Raw genomic sequence first — 22,550 nt, 5'->3', positions numbered from 1 at the left:
AGAAGAAGAAGTTTGTACAGCAGCTGCTATTAATTATGTAACCACAGTTATTAGTCTAAATTAAGGAAATATTTAGACATGAATCCTGTCAAGGAGATGAAATCAGTTTAAAGTGAACAAAGGTCTTGTTCGTGCGATTCACTTTCTTTTAAATACTAGTAGAAATGTTTTATTTTGAAGGTGTAGCCGGATGAAAACTGTGTTACGGCCTTCAGCGATGATTTGTAAGATTCGGTCACATTTCATTTGAAGTTCTAAATTTTCTTAAATAATTTAATGCGGCACTTTAAATTATAGGATCATAAGTTCAGATCATCGTGATGGCAGAAAGCGGAGAAGCTGGTGAGTTTACTTAAGGTTTTTATGAGTTTGTACGTAAAACATTTAGTTAAACATGGCGCAGCACTTAAACGAGGTTTCCCACCCGATTTGTAGCCATAAATCTGTTTATTTATAGGACAATTGATAGTAGTAGTATGCTTAAGTTTTAGAGCCATATGCGAATAAATTGTCCTTTTCAACGAACTATTTGTCACGCAGCTTTTATTCAGTGTTCCTTTCACTTTCATTATTCAGCGGTTACAACTGTCTTAAATACATTTCACTGGGTAATTGTTCGCCTCTGATGTGATGTATCAGAGTTATTCTATTGTGCATTAATAACATTTGTTCTGGTCCTCCTGTCTCTGTGCAGGAGCGGAGAAAGGACGGCGCAGAAAAGGCAGCATGGACGCTCCTCCAATAAGTGAGATTTCTGTTTCGTTTGTGTTTGTCTTCATGTAAATCTGGGTTCAAATCATTCGGTGCGACAACTTTCCCATAATTTTGAAACACATGTATTTTTAAATTAAAGTCCCCTAACAATTATTTTGCTGATATCTTTTGAAAATCACAATAAATCTTTTACATTCTGCCAGTATAACATAATCATATGTCCCAATAGATCGTTCTGAAGCAAAGGTTCAGTTAACAGTCTGAAAAATTTGAACAATTAATCAGTTAATGTTATAATTTTTTTATTATAAGTCTGTGTTTTGCAGCAGCTCTGAATAAAAAACTAAGCAAAAATTACAAAACAAAATTTAGGGAAAGAAGTTAAACAATAATTTGAAAAACAAAAGCAACATTAAAACAACAAAATGTGAAATCTTTGAATACTTACAAACTAATTAAAACTCTTGTTGTGAAAATCAGTTTTACATATCAAGCTCATTATTATATTGCAGCTCTATACAGTCCTTGTATTAAAAGCAACATTTGCATAACTCGTCTGCCAGTCTGAGCCTCTTGTGTCTTTGGGCAAAATACTGAAGTCTCAGTGCATTATTGTAAAAAACAAAAGTTAATGAACAACCATGTTGTTAAGCCTAGTTTACTCAGTGTTAGACTCACTTTAACTTTGATAAATGTAATTCTTCATGGCATTTTTTAATCTGTCAAGGTATTGACAAAACTTTACATTGCGTATGCATTACATTGTTACTGCAGATTTGCTGACTGCATATCAGTGATGCAAATCTTAATATTAACAAGCAATTAGACAGACGTGGCTAATAAGGTGACCATTGACTTATTGTATATTTGCTCTGTCTCTCTACAAGCAAAACAATTGTAAACATATCAATACAGTACTGAAGGCTACCTGTATGGATAACACAGAAAAAAGCACCTCCTCCCTGTTCTACCATTGTGGTCTGCAAAAATGTGCTGCTTCATCAAAAACACCCAATCAGTCAGGATTGCTCATTTTTTAGCAAGCAGACAGGCGTTAAACAGGGTGAACAGTTTGACGACTGTCTATTGAAAACTTTGGGCTCTGTGGGCGATAGAGGCTCCAGCACAGACAGTTCAGAAACAGTTCAGAATGAGAAAAAAGACATTCTTACACAGATTAAGTCCTGTTTTAGACTGCCTATCGCTAGCAGATCTACGTCCATCCTGGACGGGACTGGACGCTTGCTTGTACCAATTTTAATTTATTTTCTGTGTTCCAGTGTCTGACTTAAGGCTGGTGCTTGTTGGGAAGACTGGTGCAGGAAAGAGCTCCAGTGGAAACACCATATTGGGAAGAGAAGCTTTTAGAGCAGCGACCAAACACTCCTCAGGTAAAACTCTGAGACACACAGACCAATGCTCTTTAAGTGCTTTATTTTAATAGACATGCCACAAATCTACATTACAGTACAGTTCTTGCAGCACGTAAGCAACCTTACTTCAGTTTGGATGACTTGTTGCTCTTTGTTTGCCTTGTGGTTAATCTTATCTTTTCTTCACTAAATTATTTTTAATTTGCAGTGTTTAATAAACAGCTCATTCTTGGTGTGTACGACTCTTGGTTCTCCAAGGAGCAGGGACACAGTTTTAGTTTATCTGAATTGTTAATTAATGTTATTTGTTCAAAAACGATCAAAAGCCACATGGCTATCAAAAAGACTGCTTTAATTCTGTGTGTGTGCCGTAACATCTGCTTTGTAAATCTCACTGTACTGTCACTGACTATATTTTTATTTTTGTTCTGTAGAGACCGCTGAATGCTCCAAACAACGAGAAGAAGTCTTCAACTGGACGGTTTCTGTTGTCGACACTCCTGGCCTCTTTGACACGTTTCAGTCTGAGGAAATAGTGAAGAGAGAAATCTCAAAATGCATCAACATGTCGGCTCCTGGTCCCCACGCCATTCTGCTGGTGATCAGAATCGGACCTTTCTCTAGAGAGGAGAGAGATGCTGTGATGAAGGTGAAGGACATTTTTGGAGAGGAAGCCTGGAAGTACTCCATGATCCTCTTCACCCATGGTGATGTGGTGGAGGAGTCTGACTTTGACGAGATGTTAAAGGAGGCTGGACCCGAATTGAAGGAGATCTTAGAGAAGACTGGAAATCGATACCATGTCTTCAATAACCTGAGAGCTAACGATCGTCGACAAGTTCTTGGTCTGCTAGAGAAGGTGGAGGAGATGGTGCAGAAGAACGGAGGCAAGTTTTACTCTAACGACACGTATGAAAAGGCAGTGGAGATGATGGATCAGAAAGAGCTTGAACTCAAACAGTTATATGAGGAAAGACTGAAGGAGGAAGTGGAAGCTGTGAGGAAAGAGTACGAGCTGCTGCTAAAAGAAGCTAGAGAGGATAAAGAGAAGCTAAAGAAAAGGATGGAAGCTGAGCTGAAGGAGTTGGAGCGTTACTACTCTGCCTTGGAGAACGGAGTCCGTCATGTTGTAGAGCAGCTGGCCAAAGATGATGATGATCAACTTCTCAAGAGGTTTCATGAAGTCCTGAAACTGAACTGACAAACATATGAACAAGAGATTTGTTGGACACCTTTTAATAGTGAATTATTGGTGATCCAGCTTTGTAAATCAGAATAATCTTTGCTTAGATATTGGTGTAATGCAGGAGTGGGCAACTCCAGGCCTCGAGGGCCAGTCTCCTGCAACTTTTAGATGTGTCTCAACTTCAACACTCTTGAGTCAAATAATGAGGTCGTTAGCAAGACTCTGGAGAACCTGACTGCACTGAGGAGGTGACTCAGTTATTGGATTCAAGTGTGTTGGACCAGGGAGATGCAGTACACCGGCCCTCCAGGACCAGGATTGCCCACCCGTGGTGTAATGTGCATTATATACATTCAAATGTCACAAAACACTATTTAGATGTTATATAACTTGTTTTGACAGAAAGGAAAAGTGTCATTCTCACAATTCGTGTTTTAAGTATTAATTTCTTCTGTCATTAAAGTTCTAACTCACTTTTTAGCACTGACTTCCATTTTCTTTGAGGCATCTTTTAAGTATTTATTCATTTTCCTTTAATCAGACTTTTTAAAAATGGGACAATATACTGTAATGTCCAATTAGAAGTGTCAAGTGAACGTAATCAGTATAATTATATAATTGTATTGTAACGTGCTTTTCAATAAAAATGTTAATATAAAACAAAAGAAGTGTCAAGTGTGGTGAACTTGACACTTTGCATCACTTGATCACAAATCCATGAACCCAAAGTGATTTTTTAAATATTTACTCAACATTTAGAGCGCACTATGTTCTAAAAAGTTATTGTTTACTTTGTATTATTATGAAGACTGTTCTACATTTCCAAGTATTTAAGTTCAGGCTTCCTTCACTTATTTGGGCAATGGCCTCAGTGGCTCACAGGTTTGTTGGAAGTCTCATAGTGACTCGCTCCAACGACACACTGTATGCATAAAATACAGCTGTTCCTTATCTTGTAACAGGACTAGATCTTGTATTAAACTGCATATTTTGTGCAGAAGCATCAAACATATATTCTTGTGCTATCCAGTGTCCAGTGTTGTTTGAAAATGATCTTTAGGGACTCAACATCAACTGATCTAAATCAATTCACCTAAAAAAACAAAACAAACTTGACTAGGTAAAGATTCTGTTATTTTAGTCTCACATCTCACCTACAAATAGTTGAAACCACATATTTAAATATACCCCAGCATTAAATCATCTCCTGAGGCCAACACGGTACAGAATATTTTTCTATAATCAATTAAGTTTCTTTTTGTGCTTAGGATGTTTTTTATTATTCGCTTAGGATGTTGAGTTTGGATGATACTTAAAATGTAATAGTATCAGATACAGTACAGTGAACATTAGTGGATCCTTCTATCGGCAGGGTACCACAGCGGTAACTAATCCAGTGTTTCCATCTCTGTTTTGTGTGTCTTAGTTCGAGAATATTCAACAGCACTCGATAACCACTAAGTAATGAGGGGTTGTAACATCTGAAAACTTCCCATACAGGACATCGAGCGAGTTTGTTCCAACTGGATCTGGAAAATTTGGTTTGTAGAATGACTCAGTGACAGAGGTCACTTGTGAACCAAGAAGCCAATTCACATTGACATCTGAAGTACTACAACAGCTGTGCATTGAGAGTCGACTAACCCTTGTGGTAAATTATTTGTGACTTGGTGGCAGACTGCTTAAGCTCATCTCTTTGCTTGAACTTAGTGGACATGACTGACCATACAGCCCCTATTTGCCTCGCAGTAGAGATGGATTTTAGTTAAATGTTATTTAGCAGCTGAGGGATTCTCACTTTTTTCGTCCTGTGGGTTCCCTGGTCACTTTTCCAGCTTTCGTTTCTCTTTTGATTTTGTATTAAGTGTGCTTTTTTCATTCTGTGTTTTTGATTTTGCAGTCAATTTTACTAGTTGGTAGTGGATTTTGGTGATTTGTTTTGAGAGTTCTTTCTTGAATTGAACTTAAGGTAGTTGTGCCATCATTCTCATCTGAGCAGTCTTTTACTGCTTGACAGTGGGACATAGCCTTTTGTTTTGTGCTGCTCAAATGTTGTCTCATTTGCATCTTTTTGGTAGCATTTTGGTTTTCTTCAGTGCTCAGTTAGAGAAGCAAATCAGGAAAATTTGGTGGATTTTCCCACTTTTGTTTTAACTGGAGTGCAGCTAAAAGGGGATCATCTCAACACCCTCGACAGAACTGGGCGATGAGAAGTCTATCAGTCATTGCTTGAGGCACCTCCCCATTTTACAGTGTGAGCTAAGGCTACTTAAAGTAGTTCCAAGTGATGACAGTTTATCACCTGTATTTTGGAACGTGTCAAGAAACTGGGCATACAGACCCGCCATTAGCAGAGTCTGACAACCTCAGATATTCTGTGGGAGAACTATTAGGAAGAAGGTAAATAAAAGGAGAGAAAAGATGTTTTGTCTTCTGGGCTTCAGACTGAAATAGTTTGAAGAGTATTTTTGCATATGCTGATGTTGAAGAATATAATTTTGGTATTTTAATTTGTAAACTGAAGCTTTATGAATAATTTGTGTTTTGTGGTGAGAAGTTTCCATTTAAATTAATGTAATTTCTCCTACTCCTGTTTTGACTGTTTATACACATCTTCAAGGCGTCTCTCTTTTTGTACACATGGGCTCACACTTGGTGTAAGTGAAGTTGTAGGTCAGAGCAGTTGTCCCATTCACAGCCAGAGATTTAGGTCTGTTGGTGTGTAGCTCACTTTCCCACACTACAGGTTTTCAGTGTATAACAGAAAGCACATTGTTTTGTCTTTAGTGGCTTAGTAAATGTTAAACATGCAACAAATACCACTATGAAATAGTTTCAAGTGAATGCTGCAGATCTTTTAAAGCAAAAACCAGAAAAAATGCTAGTGACTCACAAAACATGTGTTTTATTAGACATGTCACAAAGAAATCATTGAGCTTTACTATTTATTGAAAATAATTACTTTTAACCAGAGCTGACACTGAGCAGCTCTTCATTTGTTCATGTCAAGTAGAAAGAAGTGGATGAATTGCTAGAATATTCTGTTCATTTAGTTGATAAAAAAAAAACCCATTAAAGACAATTAGCACAACATTCAAAGCAGAGTACAACAAAGGTGTGTGACAAAAAGCAAGTTATGGAAGTTGAACTGGATTTATCTGTCACATTGAGGATGAAGGCAGGTGTGTGGTGGAACAATATGTTGAAGAGGAACCACAAGCAAAACCAGAACAGAAACAGGAGTAGAATCCATCAATGAACAGAATTAACTAGATGTGACTGGTGAATTTGAAACAAGTAGAGGTAAATAAAAACAATGACAGGCAGCTAATAAAAGATCAATATAAACAATACACACAATAACTAATAACACTGAATATAGAAAATCAAATGAGCATAAAGGAAACAGATTCAGATCAGAGAAAAACTCAAAACACCAGACCCAGAAGTCGGCACAGGGATATTGGTTGTAAAACCAATACAGCAAAAATAACTATACTTAAATACATTTAGACACCAAACTCAATTCAATTCAGTTTGTTGACATGACACTGATTTCCAATCATTTTAATCTGAATGTAATTTGTATGCAACACATCCAGTTTATCTATTGGAATAGATAATCAAATACACCGATCATGTAGGCAGATATAAAATCACATTGCAATTCAATTTAACCAAACTTATGAATCTGTGCACATAGGTTCTGTTTAACATGTCATTTAATTAAACATTTTATTTCTAAGAAAAGAGAGCATGAAGTGACTGACAGTTGGTTTGATTAAGTCGTTAACATTGTACCATTAATTTAAACTGAAACTTTCCAAACATTCATCCAGATCATTTTAACAAGACTATTAATTTTCAGACAAGATGCAAATAAAAGTTAAAGAACAATAAAATGCTAAAATAATAAATGATCAACAACAAAAATAAGAGACATAGTAAATTAGGCCGAATAGTTTATTTTGTCTTTACTGTAAGGGATGATGAGCTCAACATGTAAATTAGGTGGACTTTAAAAAATAAAAATAAAAAGAAGCAAAACTGATACAGGTACTCTACATACAAGGACCACCTACTTTCTTACAACTAGACATGAATTATGATTTCACTTGATGTAGAACGACTCCTTGAGACTTTTTTTTGCCTGTTCTTTTGTGATTTTCCTCCAAGCATCAGGAATGTCAGCAGGCTTTGCATCATATGCTTCAGCAAATTCCTTGTTGTATTTGGCCATCACATATTTCCAATAATCTGACGCCTCAAAGCTCACATCTGGAGGAATATTCCAGTCTGGATAAATCTCCCTATATTGTTTGTAAGGATGGTATTCATCCTTTGTGGCACTGCAACGAAAACGTAGGTCACTGATAACAAGAGAAGAGCAGATTTCAGTCTGTAGTTTTTTTGACTCATCCCACCTGTACTGACCTAAACCTTCTGGTCGATGCAGAGAAGCAAAGTGTTGAGTGTGGGCTTCTCCACCTGCATCACAGGATATTTTGCAGAATGGACACTGTTGGCCACAACCAATCACTCTGTTGAAAAGCTCATCCTCTGGTTTTACATAAAGATGTGAGAGTTTAGAGTCAAACTCTGTGTTTTTAAACTTTTCTCTAAGAGTTTCTGTCATTTCCTCCACACACTTGTTCAGCCAGTGAGCAAACTGTTCCTGGTCAGCATTGTTCAGAACCATGAAGGCATCAAGAGCATCCTGGGAAATCACCAGTTTATCACCAAGTTCTTTGCAGATATTTTCAACAAATGTCCTCAGACTGTCAGTGTTTTCTGCTTTTGCCTTATTAATGGCAGCATTTATGTGGTCGATGCAGGACTTAAGATGTTTGTCCTCAAACTCAGAAACTGTAGACCCAGAGGAGAAACTCTTCCTAATTCTATCTGATATCCATGATTTTACATAATCTTCATATGAACAAATGTAGCTCTTAAAGCATTTGAAGTCACTTTTTGAGATTAGATCCAATAAAATTTCAAACTGGAAAGACATTCGTGTGCTGAATTCCTCTCTTGTCAGCATTTTATCAACAATATCAGGACAAAGTGAACGAAAGATGAAATCTTCCACAGCAGGTTTCAAACTTTGGTTTGTGAATTCTTCAGCTTTCCTCTGGCATTGGTCTCGTTTGTGAAACACGTCTTTGAAATCTGTGCAAAACTTGTCCTTGTTTTTCTGCAGACATTTATAAGGATCATTTTCTTGGATAAAATCTTCATGCATTTTCTGAAACTTTCTGGCTGCAGATCCACAGATGTGTTGTTTCAGAGACACTTCAAACTCAATGTCAGCGTCAACATCAGCTTTGTTCAGCTTCTCATCAATGATGTGAAGGATCTCCTGGATGTGAGTATCATGATAATTAGTTTTTCTCTTGATTTTATCACTAATGCTGTCATTGCAAGCAGAGATGATGCTGTCAGCAATTTTTTGTCTTGCTTTTATTGGATATGTCCAGATAACAAATACTTTCAAAGCAGTTTTGAAGCTTTCCTTGTATGTGTATGTAAAAGGCTCCAGTCCAGACACTTGGAGGCTTTTTTTACCCAGCAGTTCACATGCATAGCTTCCCTTGGGGTAGATATTTCTTTGTAACTGATGGCACACTCTGGTGAAGATATTTAAAGTCTGCTGTTTGGAGAAGGACAAAGTTTTCAGTGTTTCAGTCCACATCTTATCAAAACTCTCATCAAGCTCTCTGTCAGTCATTTTCACTTGTTTCAGTTTGTTTTTTTCAATTAAAGCACAAACTGCTTTCTCAATTTTATCTGTATAAGTGGCCCTGATTTTATCGAGTTCTTTCATTCCCTCTTTAATTTCAGCTGCTGCTGTGATCTGGTTGAACACTGATCTTTCAGTTTGTCGTCTAAGACTCTTTATGCTGTTGGAGAATTCCTCTCTGTATCCTTCAATGAGATAAACATGACCTTCTGGCTGATCAAAGTATTTCTTCAGATTGTCAAGGATCTTTGTCTCCAACCTGGTCAGCTCTGTGGTTGCTTCACTTTTCAACTCAGTGGTGAATTCATTCATGTTAGATATTTCAGAAAATGAACCAAAATTGGAAATCCTTGTCTCTGCTGTGGTGACCCAGATGTACATTTCCTTTTTGAACTCCCACTCCCATTGGTTGTACTCTGTGCAGAGCCTCATGTAAGCATCAGCCACCAGGCTGTTTCTGAAGCTGAAGATGAAGTTTTCATGTTTTACTGCGTTCCACAGGCTGGTCATCCACTCACTGAACTCCAAGATGTTATTAGAAGTTGACCCACACTTTCCCAGCTGTTGGATGATGTTTTTCTTGAGTTCATAGACAGCCTCACTGTATCCTGCATTGACTGGAGCCATTGGTGGGTTTCCATTCCAGAGTCCAGGAATGTAGCAGTTCCCAGTGTCTGGATTATACTCCATCACATCAGTGAAGCTCTTGTTCTTCTCTTTCTTCTCCATCTTAGCTGCTGCCTGGGTCATCTCATCCAGCTGCTCTAACAGCAGCTTCCTGTCTCTCAGGTTCTTCTCATGGGCTGAAACATCTGAAACGTTCTGGTGAACAAACTGACATTGAGGCTTTTTGCCGACCTCCTTCATCCTGAGGAAAGCATGCACCACTATCTGCAGGATGTCTTTCATCTCTGTTGAATTCTCCATTGCAATATTGATAATGGTGATGTCACTCAGACCAACAACAAGTGTTGCCAGCTCATTGTCATGCTCATGGCTGTTGTCCAGCTGTGCTAGCTCTGGTGACTTTAAGCCTTCAGTGTCGATGATCATCATGAAGTCACAGTTGAGAACTTTCTTGAAGTCTTCATTGACTTTGATGAGCAGCATGAAGGCACCTCTAGTGCATCGACCACTGCTGACTGCAAACTGGACTCCAAACATGGTGTTAAGGAGAGTGGACTTCCCTGTGCTCTGAACTCCAAGAACTGTGACGACCAGGATCTTGTTCTTTGGAGACACCAAGTCATTGAGCTGAGAGAGAGCATCACTCACCCATCTGAGAGGAATGTTGGAAGCATCTCCATCTACAAGCTCAAGAGGAAATCCATCCAGCAACAACTGAGCACAGAGTTTGGGCAGATGTTGCAGTTGTTGACGTGATAGATCTGTTTCTGGAAGGTAAAGAGAAGCTTCATAGATCTGACCCATTTCACGGAAGAAGTGCTCAACTCCCAGTGAGCTGCTGGAAAGTTGTTGGTCAATCTCTTTGATCTGCTGTTTGTCTTTAGATTCCCAACACTTCTTTTTGTACATTTCCCTCAGGTTAGACAGTTTTATGCGAGACTGGCTATCAAGATTTATTCTCATCCATTTCAGGAAGTAGCGCCTTTCTGTTTCCTGTTTGGATATGGCACTAATAAAGCATCTCATTGCTTTGGACATTGCATAATCATTTTGTTTTTTCCTCAGTTCTTTTCTCTCTTTCTCAAGGTTGCATTTATAATTTTCTATATTTTCAGAACCAACTTTTTGAAGACAAAATTCTTCTTTTTCCAAGCAAGTCAGTTCCTTCCATATTTGACCTTGTAAAGGAAGTTGATCATCTTTATATTTCAGTATGTCTTTAATCTCTGCAGTGATTTCATCTGCTTTCATTTTTCCAGCCTGGCACTCTAGAGAATCTTCATCTACTGATATTCCCAGTTCATGTGCAACATCAGCCATCTGCTCTACAGACATCTTCCTCTGTGAGTTATTAACTACATCACTGACCCGTTTTCTCAATAGTTTAACAAAATCTGCACTGTTTCTCTGTTTTGTCTTCATTATAATGTTGTTTTGAGTCAAGCCCAGACTGGTTGCCAGTTTTTTCACAGAATCATCTCTGAAGTTTTTGCTCTGTTGGTTTCCCACCAAGAAGATCTGAGCTTTGTGGTTTTTGTTCATCAGCAGTTTGCACTCAGAGTCCAGCTGGTCAAAGAAAACAAAAACTGCAGCAGATGTCTGACACAAAAAGGAGAATTGTGTTTCAAATGAAGCAATGTCTCCACGAAGGTTAGCTATAGCAACTGGTTCACTGAAGATGTCCATGTTTCTGTTTCCACAGGGAAGGTACCAGGTCATTTCAGTCAGTCCATTGGATATTCTTCTCTGAATGTCTCCACACTCCATGTCACGGTGAACAAAGGTGTCATGGTATTGCTCAGAGTTACTCAGAAGTTTATTGAGGATCTCTGATTTGGACAGAGAGCACTCACCCAGTCTCACAAATGAGATCATTGGAAGTTCAGAAAGAACTATTCTTTCTTCTATGAAGCCTTTTGATTCTGAAAGATCTGAAGGTCTGTACTTCTTAACAATGTCTCTCATGCCCCACAGCATGAGGGTGCACTGCTGTGTATCACAGTTAGGAAGCAGCAGAGGAACAGAGAACTGACACATGGACATTTTTAGAGCCAGTTCTTGCTGAACAAACTCATCAGAACACAGAAAGAGAGCAGTGATTAAATCAAGAGGATTTAGAGAATCATCATCATTTGAACTGGAAACCCAGTCATCATTAACTATTCTCGCTGTTACATTCACCATCATTAGTTTCATAAGAAAATACCATGGAAGATCTGATTTACACTTTGGAGGCTCATCATTGATGGTCTGCTTATTGATCTCAAGTATTTTCCCAAGTGACAGCTTCTCCCTGTAGAACTGCTGCAGTTTCAGATCTTTTAAAAGCATCTCCAGTTCGTGTCCTGTAAAAATAAAACAACTGTTATCTCTATTTCATAATTAACCTGAAGTAATAATAATTTAAGTACTTGCAAGGAAATTTCAGTCATTCCAAAAATACAGTAGTTTTAACTGCACCATTGAAAATAACTTTTTTTTGTCACATTTTGTCAAAATGCAAACAAAACACCATGCATAATTTACTGCTTTTACATAACTATAGGGAAGTCTGCACCTTTTCTGCACTTCTGTTAACTGGAATTCTTGCCCATTCTACCTACAGAATGTGTTCTGTTTGTCGTATTTGTTGTTCAGTTGAAAATTTTTGTATAGATGTTCACAAAATAGCATCACTGTTGTCCATGAATTTTGAGGCAGTTTGTTTTTTCATTTGAAATGAAAAATTAAAAAACAAAAATATACTCATTTTTTTTGTTTTTTGTTTATTAAACCAAAATCGGAAATCGGATAACGACTCGGATCCACGAAAAAACAAACTGGTGTTTACAGCAGTATGTACAGGCGGATCAGTTGCTTGGCTGTCTGGCTCTGGTCTGCTCTCTCGTTCCCATATACTCGCTTTTTCAGGCTGAATACAGAAGTGATTCCATGGAAATAACTCAGGGAGGCTCCTTTATTTATCATCCGTATCCCTCGTATTTTTAGGCTGATCCGGAGTGAAGTGAAGGCTGCAAACTTTGTGTTGTGCACCGTTAGCTTTAACTGGTAGTGACAAATATTTACAAGCCACCATCTTCTTAATTCAGGATTGCTTGGAAATTAATGAAAACTTAAAAGCTCCTTATATTAGGAAGACAACAACGTTCATAGTATTGCATTTTTTGCATCTGAAATACGACTTAGTCTTTTCTACCAGTCATGGTAACTCAAAGTGGAAACAAGTGAGCCGCATTAGCTCTTGGAGATGTGACGTCAACGCCGTAGGTGCAAAGAGCCCATTAGATTACCATACGCTGTCAGAATAGCATACATGCAGTGAGTACCATGCCTGCGCATTAAGAAGTCCGACAGTCAGAGGAGTTGTCAGCTCACCATACACAACAAATTATGATGAAAATAAGTCATTAAATTGTTTTCCATGATAACTATATAGATATACATGCATTGTTTTTTCAAATTGTATTTAAAGCAGGGTCTGGCTGCAGCTGGAGTCAGCTACAACACACGCCTGTGTAAAACTCATTAACCTACTTAACCGCTAAGTCAAGATGCCATACAACTGTTAATAAAGTGTATAATGACCTACGTCATGATTCTATGTTGCTAATTAAATAAAATTATATAGTAAAGACGTGTCTGACAGATATAGCTGTGGGTTTGTGCTAAGCGTATGATGATCTGACAGCATATGCTGACCTGACAGAACACTCTTCTTTGTTCTTGTAATCCCCTGCGTACACTGCAGCAGCTATCATTATTTTATTTAATTATGTACATTGATATTTTTTAATTAACAAATAAATAAAACAAGAACGAAAGAGCATGCAGAGCATGCACATTGCTCTTTGATTGTTTTTGTTTAAAGTGGCAGCTGTAATGTCTGCCATGGTGTCAGACTGCCTGGCTTCATGTACTGGGAATGAGAGTGAAAACAGTCCCGATGAGCGCCTTCTGTTTGGTTACTTCTTGCTTGTTGCTCCTTGGTCAGTGTTCATAGTTGAGCGTTATTTACCATCAGGGCATTGCCTCAATTGCTATGTTTAATGGTGCAGACAGTGGTGGTTTCTGACATGAGCAACATGGACAAACACCCAGGGCGTTATCTTTTTAAGGATGGACGAGACCACCGCGGATTGTAGCACAGAGGTGGAAGCAAAATTAATATTGATTAATTTTATTAAGTATTTAATATCTAGGTGTTTTTATGCGAATATGGATCTTTCAGATCAATTTGAGAAGTAATTTTGATAATATTTCACATTTTATTGTATCATATAGCGTGGGGCGCTGGTCTTGGTCTTGACTCGGTCTCGACTTCCCTCGGTCTTGGTCTTGACTTGGTCTCGGACCCTAAAAGTCTTGGTCTTGTCTCGGTCTCGATACGCTCTGGTCTTGGTCTTGTCTTGGTCTCGGGTTAGGTGGTCTTGAACACAACACTGGAACCAGACTTGCTGAGCGGGTCACGTTGCATATCACTCTATCGAAGCTATTTCATTTAACGACTTTCTTCCGGCAATATTGCGTCTTTACTCTGCCAATATTTAAATAACTCTGCTGATACGAGTAAGTATTTCTTGCATTTGAAAATAAGAATCCCCACAACTGCCCCGGGATTTAGGCATTTGGGTCTATGCGAATACTTCTCGAGCCTTTTTTTCAAATTATTTTTTCTAAGAAGGTGCATATTATTTTTTTTAAAACTATTTCACAAGTTTAGAATGAGGAAATAAATATATACTTTATTATCCAATAGTGAGGAAATTCAGGTGGAACAGCAGCATCAAGGCATTTAGGTTCACACAAAAATAAAAAAAAGATAAAATCATCAGAAACTGTGTGGACTAAAAAAACTGAAGAACTGTCTGAAATTTGTACTGACCTGTTTCAATGTGTCCTGTCCTTGTCAATAGTTCTCTGACTTGCTCCTCTCCTCCATCTTTATTGTTGAAAAGATGGATCCTCCATGAAAAATGCTCAACAATCTTTGGAAGTTGACTGGTTGTAGAGCCTAAAATATATTCATTTAGTGATGTCTTTAAACGATCTCCTCCGGTGAAGAGCAGGAAACAATTTTCCATCCTCTGAGGCCCGAGGACTCTCTCTACAGCCTCTACAGCCTTTTCATCCTCCTCAGTGAAACGACCAACTTTGATCACCAGCAGGTAAAGAGAAGGAGTGGAGTCCCGCAAAACATTTTGAAGAACATTTGCAATCTGCTCCTGTGATGTTAATATGTCTGCAGTGTCTATCACTGAAATTTGTCTCCCAAACAAAGTTCCAGTTTCCACAGAGATATATTTAGTCACTGGCCCAAAGTCTGTTTCTGCCTTAAACACTTCTCGTCTTAAAATGGTGTTTGCTGAAGCACTTTTTCCAACTCCAGTTTTTCCCAGAAGGACGATGTTAAGATTCTGATCCATGACAGAACAGCAATCTGTTGAGAAAAAATAAATAAATAAAAACAACAAAAAACAAAAACCTCTTTAGATTCTGCTTGTTGTCTTTGGAGTATACAGAATAATTTAAATGTAATGATATTGCAAAGAAAAAATAAAGATGTCAGTTTTTATGTACGAGGTTAAGTGACTCAACATAGACTTAATCAGTTTTGTGTTAAATGTTGATTGAAATTCTTTTAACTAAAAACACATTATTATATGATAAAATACATTTCACGCTAAGGGGTCTGAGTTACAAGATTAATTTCAACTATGTTACTGCTGGGAAATGGTGTTCATATATATATATATATATATATATATATATATATATATATATATATATATATATATATATATATATATATATATAGCGACACACTGGCGACCTGCCCAGGGCGGGGTGACCCCGCCTCTCGCCCGGAACGTTAGCTAGAGATAGGCACCAGCATATCTCCAGCTAATGTTGTTGATAGTAGTTAACCATTCATAGTTAACTACTATCAATCGGAATGTATGTGTGGTTGAACTGAAAGGATTTTTTTGTGTGATTAGACACCATATCAATAAACTGAAATGAATTTAATTGAATATATTTCTCCTTAAACTTTTAATTGAGCAGTAAGGTGGGATTTTCAGTAACTCCTGAAACGCTTTTTCTACCTAGTTCGCCCCTGCCGTGGAGTCTCTTGTTTTACATTTTAGATCTCTTCCCCGGTCTTACCGCACTGAAATTATTTCAACCACCGATGTTAACTGCAGAGCTTTGTTACTTACTGATTTCCACCAAACGATTAAGCCTCAAGATGTCTTCTGTCTGCGCAGTCTGGATCTGAACTGAATACACACCATCTCACAACTTTCGTTTTCTCCTCCGTGTTTTAACCTGACTTAAAAACACACATGGATGTTGAGAAAAAAATCTCCCAGGTTGATTCGATCCCTTCTGATGCGTCCTGCTAACAGCTCACTTACCTTTTTATAGGATGAGACGAACTGAAATACAGAATGTCTCGACATCAACTCGGACCGATATATCTTTTTACAGTTGTCACAACTTGCTGTCCACCTACGTGTCAGGTAACGTCACCTGACGTCTTTCAAAGTAAAATCCTTCATTCAACCGACTTAAACACTTCTTAAACCAGAAACAATTTATCGATTCAATTTGTTACTATCAAAGACTGATTTAAGAAAAAACTGAAAATAAAAGCAAATGTTTTTTACTTCTATATGATCTGTAAAAGTGCTGAATAAATATATTTGGAGTTAGTCTAATTAAAATGAAAGAGATAGAGGTGAAAGAAACATTTCACATTATTAGATATTTACAGTTAATAAGTGTTAGAAGATTAGCTAAATTTGTTCTCACTTAAAAATTAAAATAGTTCTTTTATTGGCCCTATTAGCATTTTTTTTCTTTTTAATGACTTTGTCATGGATGACATGGATGACTTTGTTATGGATAAAATTATACTGTGTCCTTCCTCTGTCTCTTTTATCTGCTTACACACACGTAAACATACTACTTACACATATTGCTTACATAGCCATAACACATAAGACTGACGATAATCACACATAAACAAAATTAAATGGATTACTATGAACCTTCTGTAGGGTACAGAATGGGGCCAGCCCAAGGCATAAGCAAACTAAGCTGATTAGGGCCCCCTCAGTGGAGCTGATTTTTTTTTTCTTTTTAGGAATAATTTCTGTCATAATATAAAAAACACACAATTTCACTGTGAAGTGATTTGTTTTTACAATAATATTTATTTGATAATGTATGTAGATATTATTATTTTATGGATAAAAAGAAAAAAATTGCTCTTGGGGTCCCCTGGTGGCGGCAGTAGGTACCGCATGCTTTGCCTGTAACTTGAGCTGCCATGCAATGAGTATCCAAACATCCAAAGCTCCGGTCAGAAGTTAAGCAAAACAATGTCTCAAAAAAGGACTTATCCTTAAGGGAGGGAGAAAAGAAAAAGGAAGAATAGAAAAAGTTAAGATAAAGGTTTGCTTTAATGTGCCTTGGTAATGTAATGTAATGTAAAGCTGGATAAGAAGAAGAAAATTAATGGATGGATGGGTGTTGCTGTAACTCAAAATGCTACAGGTGCTAACATTAGTATCTTAGCTAGTTTTAGCCTTTTATTTAATTTTGCCTTATAAACTGCTTTGACCCTTCAGTTTAGCTTTGCAAGGACTGTTCTTCACCAATTTCTAATATTGTTTGGGTGAAATTTTTGCATTGTTCAAAAGCTTTTGCTCCTCTTCAACAGTTTTTCTTTTATAATAATCCTATTTAGGCAGTTTGTAGGATTATGCTTTGTTCTGGTGCTTCTGCCTATTTCTTACCTTTCTGTGAGTCTTCTGTAGTTGACTTCAAGCACTTTTGCAATTTTCGCCAAAAGCACTTAGGATTCACACTTGCATTTTCGCAGGAAATGCATACTTTCTAGTAACAATGAATCATCCAGTTTCAGAACTGTAAGGGAGGAAGCAAGGCAGTGGCCATTTTGAGATTGGGCAGAGTTTTTGTGTTGTTTAACACCTGGGGAAGAGTGATTAGTTTTAAAGGACTGTGTCATATAACTTTGTATACAGGCTGTATAGGCATTTTACATCCAGTAGATTATTGGTTGCTAATGAGCTATGGTTAGATGGTTTATTAATATTAGCATAGTAAGCTAGCAGAAACCAACATAATTATGACACCCTTTAAGCTAATGATATTTTAACTAATTTGAGCTTTTACATTGGTTTTTTCGTACTGCATTAGTATGTTTTTTCTGTAGTCACCATGATAGTGCTAGCCTAGATGCTATAAATAATATTTTAGCTAGCTTCAGAGAAACAAAGATGATTAAATAATGATTAATACTGGATAACATGTATTAGACTACACATATTTATATGCACATACATATATACATAATATCTATATAGGTTTTAGTCATGTTTTCCAGCTGAGGAGTTCTAGCTTAAGAGAGATTCAGCAGCGTCAGCAGGTGACCGCTTTGCAAAACCACCAAAAAAAAGAGAAAAAAAAGAACATTTGCATTTCCTGCAACAATGCAGTATGAATGCTGTATGCTGAATGTTTTTGGTGGAAATGCAAAAATCCCCCCCCTCCCAAACAGTATTAAAAATTGGTTTAGCCATCAGAACAGTGCATACAAAGCTAAATTCAAAGGTTTATAAGGTAAAATACGCTAAAATACCAACATTTATAACTAGGCTACCACTAGCATGTTGACCTACAGTAACATACTCATACACATAATATAATGAGTAGACCCCAAATTGGCTGCTCAGGCACAGGAAATATGGCGGCCATCTTGGAGCGCTCGTTTCTGCTGTTTTGGCTAAACCAAAACAGCAGAAGAAGCCTCAGCACTGCCGGATATTTTTGTTCAGATCAACTGACTATTTACGTGAAATCTCAGGGAAAAACCTTTCACAAGATGTACATATTGTTTATATTTTGTGAATAGAATATTACTATACTGTATTTATGTCCACCAGCAAGATACCAGCTGATATTAGCTATAATGCTTGGGGTAACACCGGGGTTCAGCCCCACTATGAATTATTCCCTAACATTGATTTAGATTATCTGACACAAGAGTGCTACCTTAGAAATAAAACAACATAATATACATTATTATAAATATATTATTATAATATTACGTTATAACATTCACCAGCAACATTTACACAGGTGGCAAAGACTATTATTCATAGGTAATTCTTTCACTCTGTCAAGAGTAAGATATCTCCCAAATCTCCTGTTTTTGTTTTGGAGGTTTCTTAAAGAAAACGATATGAGAAGTTGGAAATGTCTTTAAGGAGAGACGGATTTACTGCACAGCACGGATGCATCATTATAGCATATTCTTAAATCACTGACTAGGAACATGATCTGGTTATAATGTGGATCTTTTTACTTCCAAAAGAGTATTTAGTTCCCTTGCTCCTCCACTCATTAAAGAACAAGACACATGCTCATAAGTGTCAAATTTAAGCGAAAAAATAAGTTTCCAATTATCTGCATACTTCACTTTTGAAGCAGAAAAACCATGAGACTTCAATGAAGCAAATCAGAGGCTTTGCATGTATGTACATGTGAATCCCCTTAGCCTTCTGTACAGAATTCAATTTGGTAGTAAGAAACTTAATAGATAGAAAACTTTATTAACCCTTTTGTCAGGGAAGCTGACTTTTCCATCTCCCAACAGTTCAAATGTTAAAAAAATATATAAAAAACTTAGATCTGCTGACCGACCAATTGACTGGTCTACCAACAATATCCAGCCTCTTTGCTGTAATGTACTGCAAAAAGGTGTTACCAATTACCATCAATGTGTGAGTGTGTGCGTGAATGATGAATGACTCTAGCATGAAGTTGTTTTTTGGTCTTCTGGACTTGATAAGGCGCTATACAAGTACAAAGCCTTTTGAAGAAGTTTATAATGGTTTGAACCGGTTAGACATTGCACCTTCAAGCATCTGGGAAATATACCCAACAATAAGAAATGGGTGTGGAGGTCCACAGTTCTCTGTCTGAAATGTTGGCTGATAATGTTTATAGCTTTTATATGAGGAAAATAAAGCTGGAAATTTACAGTATGCCATGAAAAACAGGTGTGCCTCCATTTAATTCAAACGTTGTGATTAACTTGTTCTTAAATAACTTACAGGTATGGCAATCTTCGGGTATGTAAACTGCTTAGTTTGAAAATATTCTTTGATTTTTATGGTGTTTAGCCAATAGAAATACTTTTGGTTCTCTTAACTGACCTAAACTAGAAACACTGTACTCTGAAGAAATAAATATGAGGGGGATGGAGATTGGAGCAGGTTATTGCAAGATGTCAGCATTAAAAGAATCTGCTATAGAGTAACAGAAAAAGAAACAGATGCATGGTGGGAGTTTTGGCAGGGGGAAAGCATGAATGAAAAACATTTTTTCTTAGCATCTTGTCGCTGGCTGCTAACTGGCCGTCATTGTCAGTTGTAAAGAATAAAAACACAAAAAGAGACTCATGAGCCTTTTTTACTTGAAGATCATAGGGGGAAAATCCTGATTTATTAGAATAACCACATACTTTGCACAACCATTCATAAAGTTATATGAGTCATGTATTTAAAAATTAGACATCATTAAAATAAGCCAAAACATGACCACATAACACACTAAAAGCCCAAACAGTACATAAATAGAGATGCAGAGTTAAGCTTGGACAGACACTAATAATGACTTTATCTGACCTTGATCTGGTACTTTGTGTTAGATTGGAACATCTGCATCTTTAATTTGCTTAAAACATGGAAATAAGTATTTATACAGATAAATGAAAATGCAAATACCTCTATTCTGTTTTAGCATCACAAATTCAGAATGATAAATGAAAGTGTGTTTTCAGTGATGTTTTCAAATGAATAGAGGTGAGTACAAACTGCAAACCTGTTATTACTGTACTGTTCCTGTGTCATAAAAGTTAAACATCAACTGGGTTTCTGTTAACATGTTACACATCTTACAGATCTAAGTAGTTTCCTTAATACACTAAAAAAATAAGACAAATGAAACATATCACAATCAAAACACGAGATACATCTGAAAAGGAATATTTAAAGTGTTCTAATGGAAAAAGTAAGATTCAGATGCTTTCTGGAAAACTTTACTTAAGTAATTGCTTTTAACGTCATGTTATCTCTCAGTCAGACTGTTTGACAATCTTTGTATTCTGCTTTTAAACCTTTATGAATACATTTCATGTGTTCTGGGTTTTCCTGCTTCATTTGTCATTCAATAATTTAAAAAAAATGAAAACACACAAAAGAAAGTATGTGATTTGAAAAAAGGATTAAAATTGTATGAAAAAATGTATGAAAAAAGTAGTCCTTTTTACTTACGTTTTTTTTTTGCTGAGCTGTGTGACCTTTTATCTTAGAAGCATTAAAGACATATATGGTGTGCAAACAGTCTGGTCCTGAGACACTAAGCAATGGGTGAAGACTAAATGCAGAAACTGGATTGAAAAAATAAATTAATCAAAACTCAATGAAATTCTAGATGCAATTGTCTTTGCGTTGACTATATTATGCATAGAAATCTCTTTAATATCAACATGAAACTTGTGTATTAACATTTCTATGTGAAAGGTGCAAAAAAGCAGCTGGTATTTGATGTTTCTTAAGTTACCACTAGAGGGCGGGATTGTGGCACATTTTGAAGACCCATGACTGAATATAAAACTGGTCGGCCTATAAGAGAAACACAGTTTAGCAATGATGTTTCAATCTGTACGTTTTAACATCTAATAAATCAAATAAATGAAATATTTTCTGAATATTCAGTCTAGCATTTTGGGGGGATTTGTGAAATGATTTTTTCTTTATTCTTTTGAGAATCATTTGTGGTTCTTGTCAAGACTGGGTTTTTGATTTTGGTTTTGTGTACTTTGTTCTTTCTGTTCATTTTATTTATCAGTTATGTTTTAGTTCACTCTTTGATTTATTCTTCTTGATTATTTGTTAGATCTTTTTCATTGTCATGTCCCTTGCACTGTTTCTACTTATCTTGTTACACATCTTGGTTTAGTTATTCTTTTATGTCTGAATCTATGTCCAACATTCTTTAGTGATTCAAGTTGAATTATGTCTTTCTTTAGTCCTAGTGGTTACTCTAGTTCTGTGTTTGTGATCTTTAAATTAGCCTTGTTTCTGTTAAGTTCGTTTTATAGTCTTCCCCTCATGTTTTTTAGTCTCTTTCTAGCTTAGCATGTTTACTTTAGTCTTTAGAGTTTCTTTAGTATAAGAATTATTTCCAGCTCCGTTGTGTTTCCTCCCTTCTTCTATAGTGTTTTCTGGCAATCTAAGTGCATTACTGGCATTATAGACACACACACACACACACACACACACACACACACACACACACACATATACATATATATATATATATATATATATATATATATATATATATAAAATTCCCTTCTCACCCTCCACGGGTGGTCTCTCTCTCTCTCTCTCTCTCTCTCTCTCTCTCTCTCTCTCTCTCTCTCTCTCTCTTTCATCCTCTGAGCTCGGGTCCTCTACCAGAGGCCTGGGAGCTTGAGGGTTCTGCGCAGTATCTTGGCTGTGCCTAGAACTGCACATTTCTGGACTGAGATGTCTGATGTTGTTCCTGGGATCTGTTTGAGCCACTGCTCCAGTTTGGGGGTGACTGCCCCGAGGGCCCCGATGACCACAGGCACCACTGTGGTCTTCACCTTCCAGGCCTTCTCCAGTTCCTCTCTGAGGCCCTGGTATTTCTCCAGTTTCTCATGCTCCTTTTTCCTGATGTTGTGGTCACTTGGTATTGCTACATCCACCACAACAGCTTTCCTCTGTTCTTTATCCACCACCACAATGTCCGGTTGGTTCGCCATTACCATCTTGTCTGTCTGGATCTG

The 22,550-nt window shown here is 37.0% G+C and overlaps 3 protein-coding genes across 4 annotated transcripts; 1 reads left to right on the top strand and 2 right to left on the bottom strand.

The window, feature by feature from the left end:
- The first annotated feature begins 190 nt into the window (after positions 1-190).
- LOC148154162 (GTPase IMAP family member 9-like) lies at positions 191-3,941 on the top strand. Of its 2 annotated transcripts, none has more exons than XM_088015745.1 (4): positions 191-342; positions 695-742; positions 1,992-2,105; positions 2,522-3,941. In XM_088015745.1, the coding sequence occupies exons 1-4, from the start codon at positions 321-323 to the stop codon at positions 3,286-3,288; spliced, it is 951 nt and encodes a 316-aa protein (XP_087871871.1). In that variant the 5' UTR covers positions 191-320; the 3' UTR covers positions 3,289-3,941. The 2 variants fall into 2 exon arrangements, with proteins under 2 accessions (XP_087871871.1, XP_087871870.1); XM_088015744.1 differs by having other exon boundaries at positions 695-745; positions 1,995-2,105.
- Positions 3,942-10,939: 6,998 nt separating this feature from the next.
- On the bottom strand, positions 10,940-12,234 carry LOC148154161 (up-regulator of cell proliferation-like). The gene is given in 3 exon segments (XM_088016047.1): positions 10,940-11,101; positions 11,104-11,985; positions 12,231-12,234. Coding segments are annotated over 3 exon segments (963 nt in total). The 3' UTR covers positions 10,940-11,024.
- A 2,078-nt stretch (positions 12,235-14,312) lies between these two features.
- Positions 14,313-15,988, bottom strand: LOC148154160 (GTPase IMAP family member 3-like). The gene is made up of 2 exons (XM_088015747.1): positions 15,859-15,988; positions 14,313-15,077 (listed from the first exon to the last, which is right to left on the bottom strand). The coding sequence occupies exon 2, from the start codon at positions 15,061-15,063 to the stop codon at positions 14,485-14,487; it is 579 nt and encodes a 192-aa protein (XP_087871873.1). The 5' UTR covers positions 15,064-15,077; positions 15,859-15,988; the 3' UTR covers positions 14,313-14,484.
- Positions 15,989-22,550: the final 6,562 nt, after the last annotated feature.

The sequence above is a fragment of the Poecilia mexicana genome, unplaced genomic scaffold (genome assembly GCF_051168715.1).
Source record: "Poecilia mexicana isolate PSO_F unplaced genomic scaffold, ASM5116871v1 scaffold_18, whole genome shotgun sequence".
In the NCBI taxonomy this organism is placed as follows: domain Eukaryota; kingdom Metazoa; phylum Chordata; class Actinopteri; order Cyprinodontiformes; family Poeciliidae; genus Poecilia; species Poecilia mexicana.
The sequence above is the reverse complement of the archived record's forward strand: the minus strand, read 5'-3'. Positions and strand labels throughout refer to the sequence as shown.